The sequence below is a fragment of the Erpetoichthys calabaricus genome, chromosome 5, assembly GCF_900747795.2.
Source record: "Erpetoichthys calabaricus chromosome 5, fErpCal1.3, whole genome shotgun sequence".
In the NCBI taxonomy this organism is placed as follows: Eukaryota; Metazoa; Chordata; class Cladistia; order Polypteriformes; family Polypteridae; genus Erpetoichthys; species Erpetoichthys calabaricus.
The window spans coordinates 103,354,437-103,370,601 of record NC_041398.2 but is presented as its reverse complement, the minus strand read 5'-3'; the positions used below and the strand labels follow the sequence as shown (position 1 = coordinate 103,370,601).

The following is a 16,165-nucleotide window of genomic DNA, read 5'->3' as shown; positions in this document are numbered from 1 at the left end:
CTCCCTGTGTGGATAGCAAATTATCCGCGACAAACAAACTGTTTTACACGCTGCAAACCAATCCGCGCCGCTTTTTCAATGTTTTTTAAGCAGAGGGAAAAAAATGAACATTTGCAAAATCCGTAACGCTGCTTTCAGTAAGTACAATGCACACGCGTTTAATTTGCCAGCCGTCTTTTCTGGTTTGGGCCGCTTTTGCAGTGTTACCTCTTGTGTATATTATATCTTGAAATCCTTCGAGTTGCTAATTAACTAACTAACACCCACCCACTCAGCTTGTGTGAAAAAAATGCGCCCGTTCTTTCATCATTTTGTTGCAGCAATATACATTGTGTTTCCACTCAGCGCGGAGGCGCGCATTCATCTCGGATTATTACATCCTGCTAGACTAATCTGCTACACGGCTGCGTTTGAAAAACCGACTTATCCCGGATGAGTTTCACCGGCATTAATGATTAGGAATCTGGTTGGAACAAAACCCTGCAGCCACAGGGGTTCACCAGGACCGAGTTTGGGAAACACTGCTGAACACAGACGAAACCGACTCAGGTGAGGAGTGGGGGCGGGCAAAGTAGTTGGAGCTATTGATTATTCAGTGTTGTTTGCCTGGGTGTCTGATCTGCTCAACAGGATCATAAATAAAAGGAAAACAATGTGAAGGCAATGTCACAGGTGATCCTGTGGTATAGCGGGTCCACAGCCCCCCTTCAAAAGCCCATTTTTAAATAAATAATCATCGCACTCACAGTAGCGAGTGGCGTGGAAGTGTGGCTGAAACAGTTTCTGGGTAGACTCGTGCTTCGGGCATTTCTCCCCTGTGCAGTATGTGAGCGAGTGAGGAGAGAGAGAGAGAAAGCCGGTACGTTAGAGTGAGCGAGAGCAGGCTCGAAGGCAATGTGTTCCTGTGGTATAGCGGGTCCATAGCTCCCCTTCAAAAGGCCATTTTTAATCAGGTGACTGACAGTAGTGGAGTCAGGCACAGAGAAGGTCAGCTGCAGAGAGAGCGTCTCGACTGTTGCAGGGCCTGAAGCAGGTGAGACGCTAATGAAAAAGAGGCACAGGGCTTATTGGTTTTTAAAGACTGCTTCCTTCATTGTGTTTTAACTTCAGTTTTAAAGGATTGCGCGGCTCTCTCTTGCGCTGCCTGTGTGTGCCTCAGTCTCTCTCTGGCGTTGCCTCTGTGTGTGTGTGCGCGGCTCTCTCTCTCGCGCTGCCTATGTGTGCCTCTGTCTCTCTCTGGCGTTGCCTCTGTGTGTGTGCATGTGTATGCGCCTCTGTCTCTCTGGCGCTGCCTGTGTGTGCGTGGCTCTCTCTCTCGCGCTGCCTGTGTGTGCTTCTGTCTCTCTCTGGCGCTGCCTCTGTGTGAACCAAGGTTCCACTGAGGTTGACTAATGAAAAGTCAACGTGGCTCAGAGCTGCAAGTGGACTGTGGCACAGACAAACAGAAATGACGGCATGTTTTCCGAGGCGTCGCGTCCGAGTTGGTGGGCGTGGCTCTGTGATTTTTTTCGTCGTATCCAATGGTCTAAGAGTTGGTAGGCGTGGCTCCTTCCTGAGTGCGCCATTGGCGTCTTACTTGTCGGCGGTTTATTGAATCCACGCCCCTTCCGGCATGCTTTCCATGGGTGGCTAATTGTCTCCCGGCTTAGTGAATTATATATATAGATTATACTTTGATTCTTGTCATTACCCATCTCTGAATTAACAAAGCAATTCAATCTGTTACATTCGGTGTAGGGGGGTGTGGTGGTTTCCTCCTATAGGCCAAAATGCCAAGTATTGGATTTATGCAATTTCAACTAGTTTGACAACACTGAAGAATTTGTTAAGCATCTGAATGTTGCAAATCTGTACTGAATGTGCCAAGCTTTGCATACATTCCAAGTGTCTTATTGCCTTATGTGTATATAAAGGAACAAAGGTATCAAATAAGCAAAAATCAAAAACAAAAACAAAAATAGCCCTGCTATGCCTTCCTTACACTGGACTCAGCCTCCTGTACACCTCAAAATCACAATCAAATTACATCTTCTCACCTTCATGTTTTTCTTCAGAAAATCCTTGGCTGCTTTAGTCCTTGTAAGTGGTGTGTTGTATTCATCTAATGTAAGACTCCTGTGCTCTGTTTTTTCACAGCCTTTTATCCACCAACCTCATATCCAGGAATAGCAGACACCCTGCAGAGCTCTTGGGCTGTTGGCTAAAAGCACTGTTCCAACCTGAAGTTCTGATACCTCCTTAAATAGTCTCACACAGCCAGGTGATAAACAAAAGGTCTTTATGAGTTCCCTCTTACAGAAATTATGGCTATAGTAATGTGACCTCTCTAAAAAACAATTAATACCTTATTTAACCACCAATAAATAAAGCATGTCTTTGCTTGAGATATGCCTGTATAAAGTATACTCCCAATATCACTCCTTAATAAGGTTCTAATCAATGTTGTCCACCAGCTAGCATATTAGTTCTTTATTAAACCCTCTAAATGCTTCTGTATCTTTGAGCAACAACCATACAAGCAATTACCCCATTTCATAGTCTCCAGGTGGGTTTGTATGGTAGTGAAGCAGAATTTCAATCTAATAAGAAATATTGTCCTTCTATTTCATGCTCAGTTGTTCAGAACCATATGTATTCAAGTTTATTCTTAACAAAAAATGATAAATGGGAAAAGAAAAGAAGAATAAGACCCTTCCATGACCTTATGTCTAAAGTGACACATTTCACATGCTCTAGTCAGAGATGAAGTCAAAATTGATGGATGAAGTTGCTATTCTCATTGTCCGAGACAACAAATTAGATGACTTTGTGATCACTTTCTAGCACAGTTTTAGATTTCCAAAGTAATGCAAACTCACCCCTTTTTCTGACATCCAATAATGTACTGCCTGACAGAGCCCATACTTTATGAATGCTTTCAAGGTATGGTGAATATTCAGCCAAAATCTTGCCTCTTTATTTTTTTCCTTTTTTCATTCTGTTGTGATACATGAAACATGAGACATTACACACGTGAGCCTTTCTTCTCTTTGCAACGTCCAAAATCTTCCATGATCCTTATTCCTTAAGGCAGCATTTTATGTGTTGTACTTCCAGGTGAGTGCTCATTAGTTGTCAACTCACACACACTCAAATCCTATAACCTATGACAAAATCTAACCTGTTAGATCTTGCTGGGGTAAGTCGAGACTGGGTTGACTGAGTCACAGGGTATGTTAGGCTATTTGAGTGGTGGTTATGGCAGTGCACCTTGACTGCTCCTGAGTCTCTAAGATTAACGTAATGAAGAATGCTACAATAATGTGTACTGTGACAGGGCCTTCGAATCATTTGGTTTTGGTTTATTATTACTTACTAAATGATATACAGTATAGACTAGGGACATGTATTAACTTTTTTTGAAATGTAGGTAGCCATCATCCAGGAATAATTTCCAGAAGTAAACTATAAAACCTACAGTAGTAAAATAGGTATGCACCCATTTTCTCCTGACATAATTTGTTTTCCCATATCACAAAGATGTTCATGTTAGGCTACCTATGGATATTAAACTAATAGGCTCCAGGTACCATAAACTGTACAGAACATGAAAATGCTAAACATTTAAGCCAAGAAGTTTCTTTATTAGTTCTTGAAAGATATGCTATAATACAGTATATATACAAATAAAGACAAAGAAGCAAACATTCACGATATTCAACTCTGCCATCTTTTCATTGGCAAACATTTGTGACTTTACACTCTGCAAATTTTTCATAGCCATATTTAATTACTGTCATACATATTTGACCAAAAATGCAAACTCAGATTCACTAAACAGAGAACACTGTGTGTCTCGAAACAATTGTTGTATTACTGTAGTCCTTTAAACAGGTACACTTTCAATCATACAGACTCCTTCAGTCTATTAAAACATGAAAAGATGACAAAGTAAATGATTTATTAAGACAAACTCGTAAAATAACTGGATGTTTTTTAAGTGGAGAAAAGTACTCAAAGATTTTTTGATTTTAGGAGAGATAGTTGTAATTCACCCTTTCATCCTTGTCATACGCAGTTACCCAGTTACAGTTTTGCTTTCTCAGTATACCATCAGACATCTCTACCCTCTTGTGCAAATCGTGATTTCAAGAATGTCTGAACTTCAAATTTGGTTGGAGTTAATAGGGGAGTCCCTTTCTCTTAAAATGAGAAATTGGGAATGATTTAATGATAATACATCCTGAGGCATAGTTTTGCATTATTTTAGCATATCTTAGGCTATGATGAACAATGGGACGTGTTTACCGTCAACATTTTTTGGAAAACTAGGTGCATTTTTAAAATAAATTTGCATGGGGTTGCCCAGCTGCTACTAATTTGCGTCTTTTTTACCGGAATTTCTTTGGCAGTTGGTAAAAGTAACCCCTTTAAACTAACACTAGTGTCAGAGGGCTTGGGATCTTTTATAATATTTAAATATATGAAGTCAATAAATAATTTTAAATAAAAGAGAGGGGAACGCTGTTGCAGCTTGAAAGATAGAAAGTGGGCACACTTAGACATATTTAGAGCTATACTTAATATTATTTAAATGATGATCATATTTTAGAAACAGTACATTGTATTTATGACTTGTGTGTTTACACAGCATAAATCGCAAACTTTTAAAATTACTAATACTTAAAAGAGATGATAAATATAATCAGTAAGCTGACCTTTGGACATTTTATTCCAATTAATTTTTTTTGACAAATTTGATTATTTATATTTCATGGGGGTTCTGCAAATTTGCTGGTATGGCCTGAATAGCTGGAACTGGGTGCTTACATATTGACTGTATCTTTTGAACACAATAACAGTGTTTTGGTAATTTTTGACTCCTAAAACATATTTAATTCTGCAGTCTGCAATTCTTATTTAAGCTGAACCTATCGTGGCTTAATATTTGTGCCAAGGATATTGTTCAAATATTAGTTTCAAAAAAAGTTCCCAAAATATTCCCTTACTTAAAGCAAAGACATTCTTGAAAGTTATATTCAAATTAGCCAAAGCATTTTTTTAAAATGTTTAATCTGATAGTCATATCCCTGACCAAGTGAAAAACATTGCAAGCAAAATTTTGTTTTTTTGTTACCATAAACCAGATATGAAAAACACTCATATTGCATGTATTTGGCTAACTGTATAGCACGGAAGACAGGAGGATTATGAGGTAAAGTACAGCGGAAGATGACAAAATCAATACAAAACAAATATAAAGTATATAAAAAGGAAAAGGAATAATATGATCCTTTAATGAATTTTAATATGCCATGCTGGTTAGATTCATATATTGCCTGATTTTGAATAACTGAAAAAGGAAACCATGTGAAAAGAGCATTGATGAGTTGCAGAAGACTCTTATTGGGTGTTTTCCTTTGGTATCACTTCATTTTCTGCGGCTGGCAGGAGTGAAAGTCGATCAAAGTAATTCACATACTTTACGACCCAAGCATCATTTGGATTGACACACACTTCTCTTTTTTTATTTGCAGCAATAAGTCTGTAATGCAGAACATAACGGTAATCATTATGAAAAAAACAGGTAAAAGTTATTTCACATTGAACATATGAGAAGAAGGTTAGAAACACAACTTTTCAAGATTTACTGATTCTGCATAATCCAATACATTCATAAAAAGCATACTAGCCCCATCCATTTGAGAGGAACTGGTGTAGATTAACTGTTTTGTTTTTATACGTGTTGCTTGTGCATATTTTAATCTTACTTTTGGTTAATATTAGTGAAAATGTGTTATTTGTTTCCAAGCCCTCTGTTAATACAATATTTTTAATCTATACTTTTTTTATTAGGTTCCCTAAATTAAAACTACAAGAATACTCTTCTGTTCTAATTTAGGGTCACTGTTTTACTTTAATCCCAACACAATCACACATTAGTTTCCTTCAAACACTTCCTCTATTTATTTCATCTCTTTAGAATGTTGATTTCTTTCTTTCATGTTCTTTCTTTCCCTTTTCTTCAATCTCATCAATGAACAATCTTTTGTAAAGTTAAGAACACAATTTCACTTCTATAAAAAGAGTTCATTGTCTCCTCACCTTCTTTTGTTTTTTCACACATTGTCATTTACACTTTTTGATGTTTTATTTTTCTGCTAATACTTGATTGGCGACCTTTAACTTCTTAAGCAAGTGGTTGAAATTCTCTTCTGCTGTGTCACTATAAGCATCTCCTACAAAATTACTACTAAGACAAAAGAACTGCTTTCTTTATTGTTTTACTATACTCTGTTTTGAAGGTACCTCTGACTTATTTCTTATGTGTCCACATACTTGTTAAAATTCATCTCAACTGAAGACCCTTTTGTAGGAATGGTTCCACATGACTATTTTCTACAAAGGTGAAAAAATGAATTCTCACTTTTTATGAAACAGAAAAGCCCAAATTTTTCAGCCTGTCCGTAGATCTTTAGATCTGTTGTCTTCAATAAGAGTAACTGATGACAGTTACAAACTGGGACACCATTCTGTGTACTGCCTGCAATGTCTACCATTTAGACAAGCAAGCACAATGGAAAAACACAATGGCTGAAGGCTTGTTTAAAGAATAATACAATATTTTTCAGTAAAAATTACTTAGTTTAGATATCTCATTTTTAAAATGAGGCATATCTTTGACCTCCTGGTATTGTATCTTCACACCTACTCAAATTTCAAAATAATCTACAGTTGGTCTACAAGAACTAATAGAACTGTCAGTTCTTCATTTGGTATACACATTGAAAATGTTACAAATAATGTCATGGGCGCTAGCATGTAAATCTTTTAAGTGGGATGTCTGATATAGCAGCAGACTAGTGTTTTTTTTTCATTATGTCATGGACTGCAGAGCCTAAAGTATTCCATTATGGCAAAGAGAGTCAACTGCTTATTACTAGCCTCTGTGCTAATTGACAATATTCTGTCTTTAATTTAATAATGGGATAGTAGTGGACACACTATAAGGCTAGTTTATATTTTTCTGTATTTTAAGAATGCAACAAAGTAAAACATATATAAAATGTAAAGCTTGGTCTGCTTAATTACACTATTCCATAGATATTGTTTGTGGCGATAAATGTGCAAAAGTGCGAGCGCTCAGTGGACACAAGTCAGACACCTCAGGCTTAAAGTGTCACGTGTGTGCAGAAAGGAAGGGTCAAACTAAACTAACATTCTTGCCAAATATGTCAAAAGTAACAACTAACACAAAAAGGAAAGCAGTTTATAAATGTGTGGAGTTTTTTTTTGCACGGATATATGGCCTTACGACACAATGGCTGGTGAAGGCTACTGTGTATTCAACTTGTGCAATACCTGGTTGGTATGGAGGCCAATATTGGAAAGTTTTAAGTGAGAGAGAGATATACTACTCCATTCAATGACTGTTATGCAGTGCATGGAAGATAAAGCACAAAAACTGAGAAGGACTGTTGTAGATGACATGCTATAGACAATCAATAATTACTGGTGTGCTGTCACAACTGAAGTTTGGACCAAAAATTTTCTGAAAACCTCTCTTATATCTGCTACCATCCACTATGTTCTCAGTATCTACTCGATGTCTTCTTGTGGCACTTGGAACCACTGCTCTGCTGCATGTGGAAAAGTCATCTCAGATAAAGGAGCATTGGAATTATCAGATGGGAATGATTCTTTCAACAGATTGGATGGCCCAACACAGAATCCACCATAGATTATCCAGGATGAATATGAAGCTAATGGGCTGAGGTCTGATGGGGCCCTCATTTATAAAGCTTGCAAACACACTGTAACGGATGGCTGGGACCCTTTCCTAGCCGGGACTCCTGGAGAAGGGAATGACCAGGAGAGAAACAATATCTCCCCCAGGACACGAGAGGACAGCTGCCCTGGTTGATGTCAGGGCCATGGGAACAGAGTTTGGAAGCTTATCCTGTGGGGGCCCGTAGCCACTGCCAGGGGGCGTCTGGACATTTATTAAACCCTGGAGATGCTCTGAAGTCCCCAGAAGCAAACAAAAAATATTTTTTTGTAGACCAGTTTTGGAAAGCGATTACATTAGCAGCATTCAAATTTAGTAAAGTATTTTCAATCTTACTAAAACAAAGTCATGATGTCTTCTGTGTCAGTCAGTAGTTACGTGTTGTGTTATGTTGTATCACCACTTTGGCCCATCGTTCAAGCATTACATTGAAGGAACAAAGGGTGAACATTTGTTCTTTAAAAAATACACTGGGGTGGTGAGTAGGGATTTTTTTATACATAGGAGTATGGAAACACTGTAAAATAACACTTTCATGTACAGTATGTTACTTACACCAAATTAAGCTATAATGTCAATTTTTAACATAAGGATAAATAATCATTTCAGTGTAGTCAGTACAATGACCTTAAATTTGACAGTTCTCCATTAAGCATTGAGAACACTGATAAATTGCACAAAAACCTTTCATTGCTAATCTTTTAAGAAAGATTTTTTTTAAATGTGTGCTCTGATGTTGTCCATGTGGGATCTGCACTCACTTTATATCTTTGTGGGATTTCCTCTGGTTTTCCCCCCACATCCCAAAGACAAGTGCATTTGTTTAATTCGTATAAGAGTGGGTGTATGCATGTGTTGGGACACTCTGTGATGTATTGGTGCCCTGCCTTGTCATGTGCTTGATGCTGCTGGGATAAGATCCCTGCATTAACAACTCTGTGCTTTATTAAGACAGTCCAATAATGAATGACTGGATGAAGAGAATGTCTTTAGCTTCTAAAATGTGTTTTGGCTTATTGGGCTAAAACACATTTACATGTCAAGTACATAATGAACGTCTACAACCTTGCAATAAAAGATATTGGCATCTATTCTCGTTAGATTTGTGACTAACAAATGGTTGTATTTGAATCAGACAATCCACACACTTTGGAAGCAGATGTGAATTTCAGTGAAACATTCTTTCAATTCATATTGTTCTAAGAGATTTGTAATATTAGCATATTAATAAACATCAGTATTCTAATCTCTCTTCTAATACCCCCCTTGATTAAAATAAGGTCATGATTTAGAGAGGTAAACATTTAAAAGATGTCTTCAGGGTTTAAACTGCTGTTAAACACAGAATACTGCATGTGGCAAGATTATCTTAGATTAAATGTCAGCATAGGTGTTCCTCAAGATTCAAAAGAGTAAATGAAATTAACGAGTAACATGAAAAAACATTTAACTATAACAGAGTCTTTGCTGTCAGTACTGATTTCTTTGCAGTTGTGTGAAAAACATTCTTTTCAAATGTTATCAAAACAGAAAATATATTTCTTACATTACACCTAGCTGTGGGCAGTCATCCCGAGTTATTTCATAGCCAACAAAAAAGCGTCTTGGAATTGGAGTTTTTTGGAATTTGAAGCAACAGGACTGTGGCCTGTTAGCATCTAAAATATAAAAATATAAAGAAAATGACAAAAGTTATTTTGAAGGAAAACTTTGCATAAACCTATTAATATTTAGCACATAAAATCTTAATAAGTAAACTGCATCTTCTGCTTTTGAACCCCATCTGACACAACATTTCATCTTGCACATCAAATAAGAAAAAATATCAGCTAGTGAAAAGGTTCAGCAAAGCCTGCCATTAATCTGAAGGGCATTGATAGCTGAGAACACATTACAAAAGGAAATCAGGTCAGTTTAAGGCCAAAACTATTTTTAACATAATATAGCATACTAGCTGATGCCCGCCGTAGCATACAGCGGTGTAAGAATAGGAACGGAAAACAGTGAGAAAGGAATTCAGAAATCAGGAAGAAATAAATACTTCTTGAAAGACGCAGTTGTGAATAGGTGTTTTGTTGGAGACGACAGATAATGAGTCGAAAGGTCTAACCCTAGAAAAAGCCACGTACAACTGACCGTGGCTGAAGACTGGTTGTTGTAGATTAACACAAATCTTTGCAAACGTTTGTCCTTGGGACTTGTTGATAGTCATGGAGAAAGCGAGTCTGAGTGGGAATTGTGTGCGTTTAAATTTAAAAGGGAGATTGGTGTTGGAAGGAAGGAGAGAGATTCTGGGAATGAAGATTGTTTCAGAATTTTGGATAGCGATCAGTTTGCACTCAATAATATTTGTATGTATTCGGGTAACGATGAGTCTTGTTCCGTTGCAAATGCCGTGTCAGGTGCGTGTGGGCAGGACTGGTTTTGAAGAGAAGCCGCAGGCAGCGTGAGGAAGGGTTTCGAAGAGGACGAATAGCAATCATGAAATGCCATGTCGGCTGCGTGTGGTCGGGACCACTTTTGAACAGGAAGCAGGACGAACCAGAAGAGAAATATATATGAGATAGAATAATATAGAAATTTCACACCCAGTAACATACATTGTTTCTAATGTTGTGTTTCTGTGCCAGTTTTATCCTCCTTTATCAAGAACAATTACTTTTCATGAACTTTAATCAGAATGACCTTTTCAAAAGTATTCATTGCTACCCGAGAATTGAACGTCTGGCTCTAACTGAAAGCATTGCCCCCTTTTTAATTCTGTTTCAGTGACTTTATTTTGCTTTTAAATGATTTGCAGATTCTTTCTTGCTTTATTATCACCTTCTGTAAATTAAAACATTTTACCTGAAAGAGAGTCACAGTCACAGAGCAAAGCACTTGATATACCAAAATGTAGCTAACTAGGAGTAGTGTGCCATTCAGTCTCCATTCATTGGAGATTAGGGTAGCACATCATATTTTATTGATTTTGAAAAGTGTTTAGCTGGCCTATTATATGTATCATTAATTATAAATAAAAAAATTGTCTCAAACTCAACAACAACTTTATCAACCTGGCAACACTTGGCTCAATTTAAAAAAACAACCCTGAACAAGACACTGACAAGTCACCACCTAATCACCTCCAATGCAGCAGTGCAATAGATGACATCTTGTGCAATAGTGTTCATGTGCAATTAAGGTCTTATGTTGAATGTTTGTGTTCTACCTTATTTCTTCTTATCCTTTCTCATCCTTTTGTAATTATATTTATTTATCTTTTGATACCGCAGGGACTGCACCTAATTTCGTTGTATTTGTTACAATGACAATAAAGATATTCTGATTCTGATTCTGACACAGAGTTAGTTAAGAGTAGACAGTTAACCTAATTTACAGGTCAAAAATTAGGATTTTTGGAGGAAAACCAAAATAACCAGCAGAATACTGAGACAAAGTCTATGCTGACAGCAAATGTGCATGGGATTTCAACAAAGGACACTGGATCTGCAACACAGAAACACTAACCACTGAAACAATGTCCTGCAAATCAAATATAAAAATGTTCATTAATTTATTTTATAAGGAAATATATTGAAAACCTAGTTTCACGCCTTTGTCCAAAAAGCACATTCAGACTTTTTCTTCAACCGTTGTAACGCACTTGATGCATATGGACGCACGGCTGCCTTAGAGGTGCAGGACCCTTGATTTTAATCCCTAACCCAATCACTGTCTGTGAGGGACTTGCACATTCTGCATCTTCTTCTTAGTATATCTTAACCTCTTAACTCTAAGTGCACCATGAGTTTGCCTTCCCTCCCTAGACAGCTGATAACATAGGCTATACTGTAGCTACCTATAAGTTTGCATTACAAAGTATATGACTTAAGAAAATGGATGGATGGCAGAAAAGTAAATAAAGCAGCCTTTGAAGATGAAAAATGTCAATTGCTAAAAGCTGTTTTTATGAAGACTTAATTTTTATGAGTACAGTACTTAATTTGTGCAGGAACATGTATTTTACGTATACCTTCATAAATCTATGAATTTTCCAATGACTATAAACAAAAAAGATTTGGAAGGACATCATACTCCACTGATTTTATGCCATATTTTGGTATATTTTTACTCCACTGATTTTATACTATAACATTAGTCTGAAATTCCTTGCAAACCTAAACCCATACTATTCTTCTGATCAGTATTTTTGTACCACCACATTGTTTCTACTTTATACGTTTGCTTTCATCTCAGACTTGCACTTGCTGTCCTGCAGCTGCCTACACTCTGAGCAGACCTCCAACAGACTGTTCTCATTTTCTTGTATGTGGTTCCACAATCTTCAAAGACTCCTCATCTTTTTTGGATAATTATTACATTTGTACAGTGACCAGGCTTATTACTACCCTTGGGATGCCATTCTTACAAACCTCACTTAGTGAAGCTGGTTTGAATATGCACATAACCATCAGACAAGAAGTTAACAACAATATTGATTTGTATAGCACATTTTCAACAAATAAGTAGCTCCAAGTGCTCATATACTTTAGTAGCATATCTGTAAATAACATGATTCCATTTCAAAGAAAGACTTGGCAATACAGAAATCTTCTGTGCACCTTCACAATTTACTGTATCAATGTTAAACAGAAACTTACTTTGAGCAAACACTTCTGAGCATATGATTCCAAAAAGACCCACAACAATCAACAAATGAGATTTCATCTTCTTTTCTTTATTTCCGTGGACCAACTGCTATTGACTGTCATCCAAAATCTTCACTGAGCTGTCTACAAAACTGGTCCGCTTTTAAAGGGTTTGATCAAAGTGGCTTTTTTATTGTTTGTTTTGACCTCCCCCATAAGATGCTGAGGTAATGGTTTAAAGGAAATAAAAAAACGTTTGCAAAATGAGTGTTCTTCTGATGAACAAGGTTAAAAAAACACTTGATGCGCTGGCAGGAAGTGTTAGTGGTACTCACTTTTGTCAACCTCACTGTATATTGAAAGGTACATGTATGCATAATGCATTTTATTCTCAATATGCATTTTATTTTCCTCAATATTGAAGTGACATAACTATAGCAAAACCATTATTTATATACCCATTCAGTGGCTTTCCTGCTGGTATTCTCACCAAGGACAGGATACCAGACATCTTTCAGATTCACAAATAGCCATAGACTAAGAACTGGGCAGAAGACAGGATCCACTCACACAGATCTCTACAGTTAGAACATTAGAACAATCTGGACGAGAACAGGCCATTCAACCCAACAAATATCGCCAGTCCTATCCACTTAATTCATCTAAAAAAACATCAAGTCTAGTTTTGAAAGTCCCAAAAGTCTTACTGTCTACCACACTACTTGGTAGCTTATTACCAATGTCTGTGGTTCTCTGTGCAAAGAAAAACTTACCTAATGAAAGTGCAAAATTTACCATTAACAAGTTTCCAACTGTGTCCGAGTGTTCTTGATGAACTCATTTTAAAATAACAGTCTTGATCCACTGCACTAATTCCCTTTATAATTTTAAACACTTCAATCATGTCTCCTCATAATCTCCTTTGTCTGAAACTGTATAGGCTCAGCTCTTTTAATCTTTCTTCATAATTCATCCCCTGTAGCCTTGGAAGACCAATCCCTTCTTTTTGTAGCCTGAAGACCAAAACTGCACACAGTACCCCAGATGAGGCCTCACCAGTGCATTATAAAGCTTGAGCAAAACCTCTGTGGACTTGTACTCTACACATCGTGCTTTATAACATAACAAGTTGCTGATACTGGGCTATTATAGAGACTCTGATTTGACTAAATCATATGTATTTGGGAAAAAATAGAGTATGCAGAGAAAACTCTACTCAGATACAGAGAGAAAAATATGAACATTATTATTATTATTATTATTATTATTATTATTACTATTATGTAGCTTGTAAGATTGCAAGATGTACAGTATAAAAGTATCAATAAATAGGAATTTATTTAAGCAAAGTGTCCCCATACAACAGGGGTGGGCAAAGTCAGTCCTGGAGGGTCGCAGTGGCTGCAGGTTTTTGCTCCAACTCAGTTGCTTAATTAGAAAACAATCCTTGCCAATAATTAAATTTCCTGGCTTATTAGTGCTTTAACTCTGCCATGTCAGGCCATTCTCATATCCTAGATTTTTTTTTCCTTTCTAAGGATATCATCCAAATGATTTGAAGTCTAAAATGGACTCAGTCTTTCACTTTTTTCTCTTCACTTTCCTTCCAAGTATTTAATTATACCAAATAGTGCACGATAACTACACACAGGTGTAAATGGTAACAAGCTAAAAAGAGAAATGCTGGTTTCTTTTGTCATTTGCATCTTATTGCTAATAAGGAGCCATTAAAAACTAAGAAAACAGCTGTTTAAGACTAAAATAAGCAATAAGGGTTCAAAATCTTAACGACCTAGACAACTAAAGTGAAGCAGAAGTGTTACTTGAGCCATAAATGCTTCTTATTAAGCAACTGGGTTGGAACAAAAACCTGCAGCCACTGCGGCCCTCCAAGAATGACTTTGCCCACTGCTGCCATACAATATACTGTACATCATTTATGTTACACCATTCTAGTCTATTATAGATTAATTATAATAATTTCCCAGTAATAGCTTGTGTGTTTAATTGAGTGTGCATTTGATGAAGTATAATCCTTTAGAAAGTTAAACACAAAATTTTGCTCTTCCTTTTTTTCAGAAAAATTACTATGTTGGCTAAGAATTATGAATCTGAACTTTAACAAACTGCATTGTAGTGTTTACTGCTATTCCATCATACTGCCTTTCAAGATTTCAATTAATGAAATAAAATAAAGATTTTTTTCAGAGCAGATCAAATGTTGCTTTGGTATCTTCAATATAAGATACCTTGCACATGTTACAAACTAAATTCTGTAATTATTTCATAAATGGGTAAGCATATGATTATTTTTGAAAATGCAAGTAAAAGCTATTTAAAAGGCAATTCAACACTAATAACAGAGTAAAAGCCCTAACTGTACTGGTGCCTGATTCCTGCATGGTGGAAACAAGAGAAGTCTGCAAAGTGGAAAAGAAAGCAGGCCACTTTTTCAAACATCCGAATCTCAATTGTCCAAGCACTTTGCTTCACTAAGTCCATTGGAACTCAAATAGTAAAATGCCATTTTCTACCTTAGATCTTTGGAGCAGTGATTTTTCCAGATGGTGACATTTGGTTTTAAAAAATAAATAAGGATATAATTTTTAAGCCAAGATTAGTTATATAGTGTATAATATTCACCTTTATTGTATTGTTTCATGTTAGCAGTGGAGGTGTTTGTTGTGTCAATTTGAAAGTACCTGCTTGGTGCTCTCGAGGAAGGGAATAAAACTAAGTGTAAATAGGCCTTTTGCAAGTGTAATTCCTAAATTTGTGAAATAGTGGGACAGAGTAAATAGAAACAGTTATGATTTAAACTAACAAGAAATACTTTCCCTCACATTACCTACAACTCCAAACTTTTTTCATAGTTTTTTATCTGTAGCACGTGTTGATGTGAATGATTTAGACTTGAAATATCTTCTACCGACAGGTTAACCTTTCCTTCTTAAGTTCCAGCATCTGTACTATTGGAAAGTAGTTATACTATTACGACTAAGAGCAAAAAAAGATTAATTATACTTTGATATTTAATTGTTCCATTATTTTTATGAGCACTCTCTCTCTCCCCCTATATATATATATATATATATATATATATATATATATATATTGTCAATAAACGGATGCTTGTGGGCGCTGTCGCCCCGTGAAACCCAACAGACAGATGCAGACACAGGTTTAAAAGCACCCAGAAGTATTTTAATTTTCTTCTTTACAGTGCCCCAAAGCACCTTCATCACCATAAACACAATTAATAAACACAATACTAAATACAATAATTCTCCTCCTCTCCTCCCAGCAGCTCCATCACACTCCCTCCCAACTCCGACTACGTTTGCTGGGTCTCCACCAGTCCTTTATATAGTCCTTGACCCGGATCAGATGGAGACTTGTATTTTTCTTCAGCCTCCCTACAGCGTCACACGGTGGCCCCTACGGCACCCAGCTGGGTTGTGAAGCCAAACTCCATCTTCCATGATGTCCTGCGGGAAGCTGGGGCACCTCTAGGCTGCAGGGAAGATGCCATCTAGCGTGCAGCCGTCCATCACAATATATATATATATATATATATATATATATATATATATATATATATAGTGTATATATACACATGAAAAGAGTTGGGGTCCTAGCAGAAAAACATATACTTTAATTGCTCTCTGCAGAAAGGTGTTTTTTCACAATAGCCTGGATGTCACACAGTTGACGCTTTGGCAGAGCTGATTCTTCACTAAGCACTGATTTCTTGTCATTAGGAAGT

At 36.8% G+C, this 16,165-nt stretch overlaps 1 protein-coding gene across 2 annotated transcripts in view; it reads right to left on the bottom strand.

Moving 5' to 3' along the window:
• Positions 1-12,602, bottom strand: part of LOC114651852 (C-C motif chemokine 5-like) — a 32,173-nt gene extending 19,571 nt beyond the window's left edge. The window contains exons 1-3 of one of the 2 annotated variants that reach the window (XM_028801878.2): positions 12,412-12,602; positions 9,315-9,426; positions 3,603-5,524 (exon numbers count right to left, since the gene is read on the bottom strand). In XM_028801878.2, coding sequence (XP_028657711.1) covers positions 5,383-5,524; positions 9,315-9,426; positions 12,412-12,478 — 321 coding nt within the window. In that variant the 5' untranslated portion in view covers positions 12,479-12,602 and the 3' untranslated portion in view covers positions 3,603-5,382. Of the gene's footprint in view, positions 1-3,602; positions 5,525-9,314; positions 9,427-12,411 lie in introns of those variants that run through there. The other variant, XM_051928224.1, reaches the window with a different exon arrangement.
• Between the last annotated feature and the right edge of the window lie 3,563 nt (positions 12,603-16,165).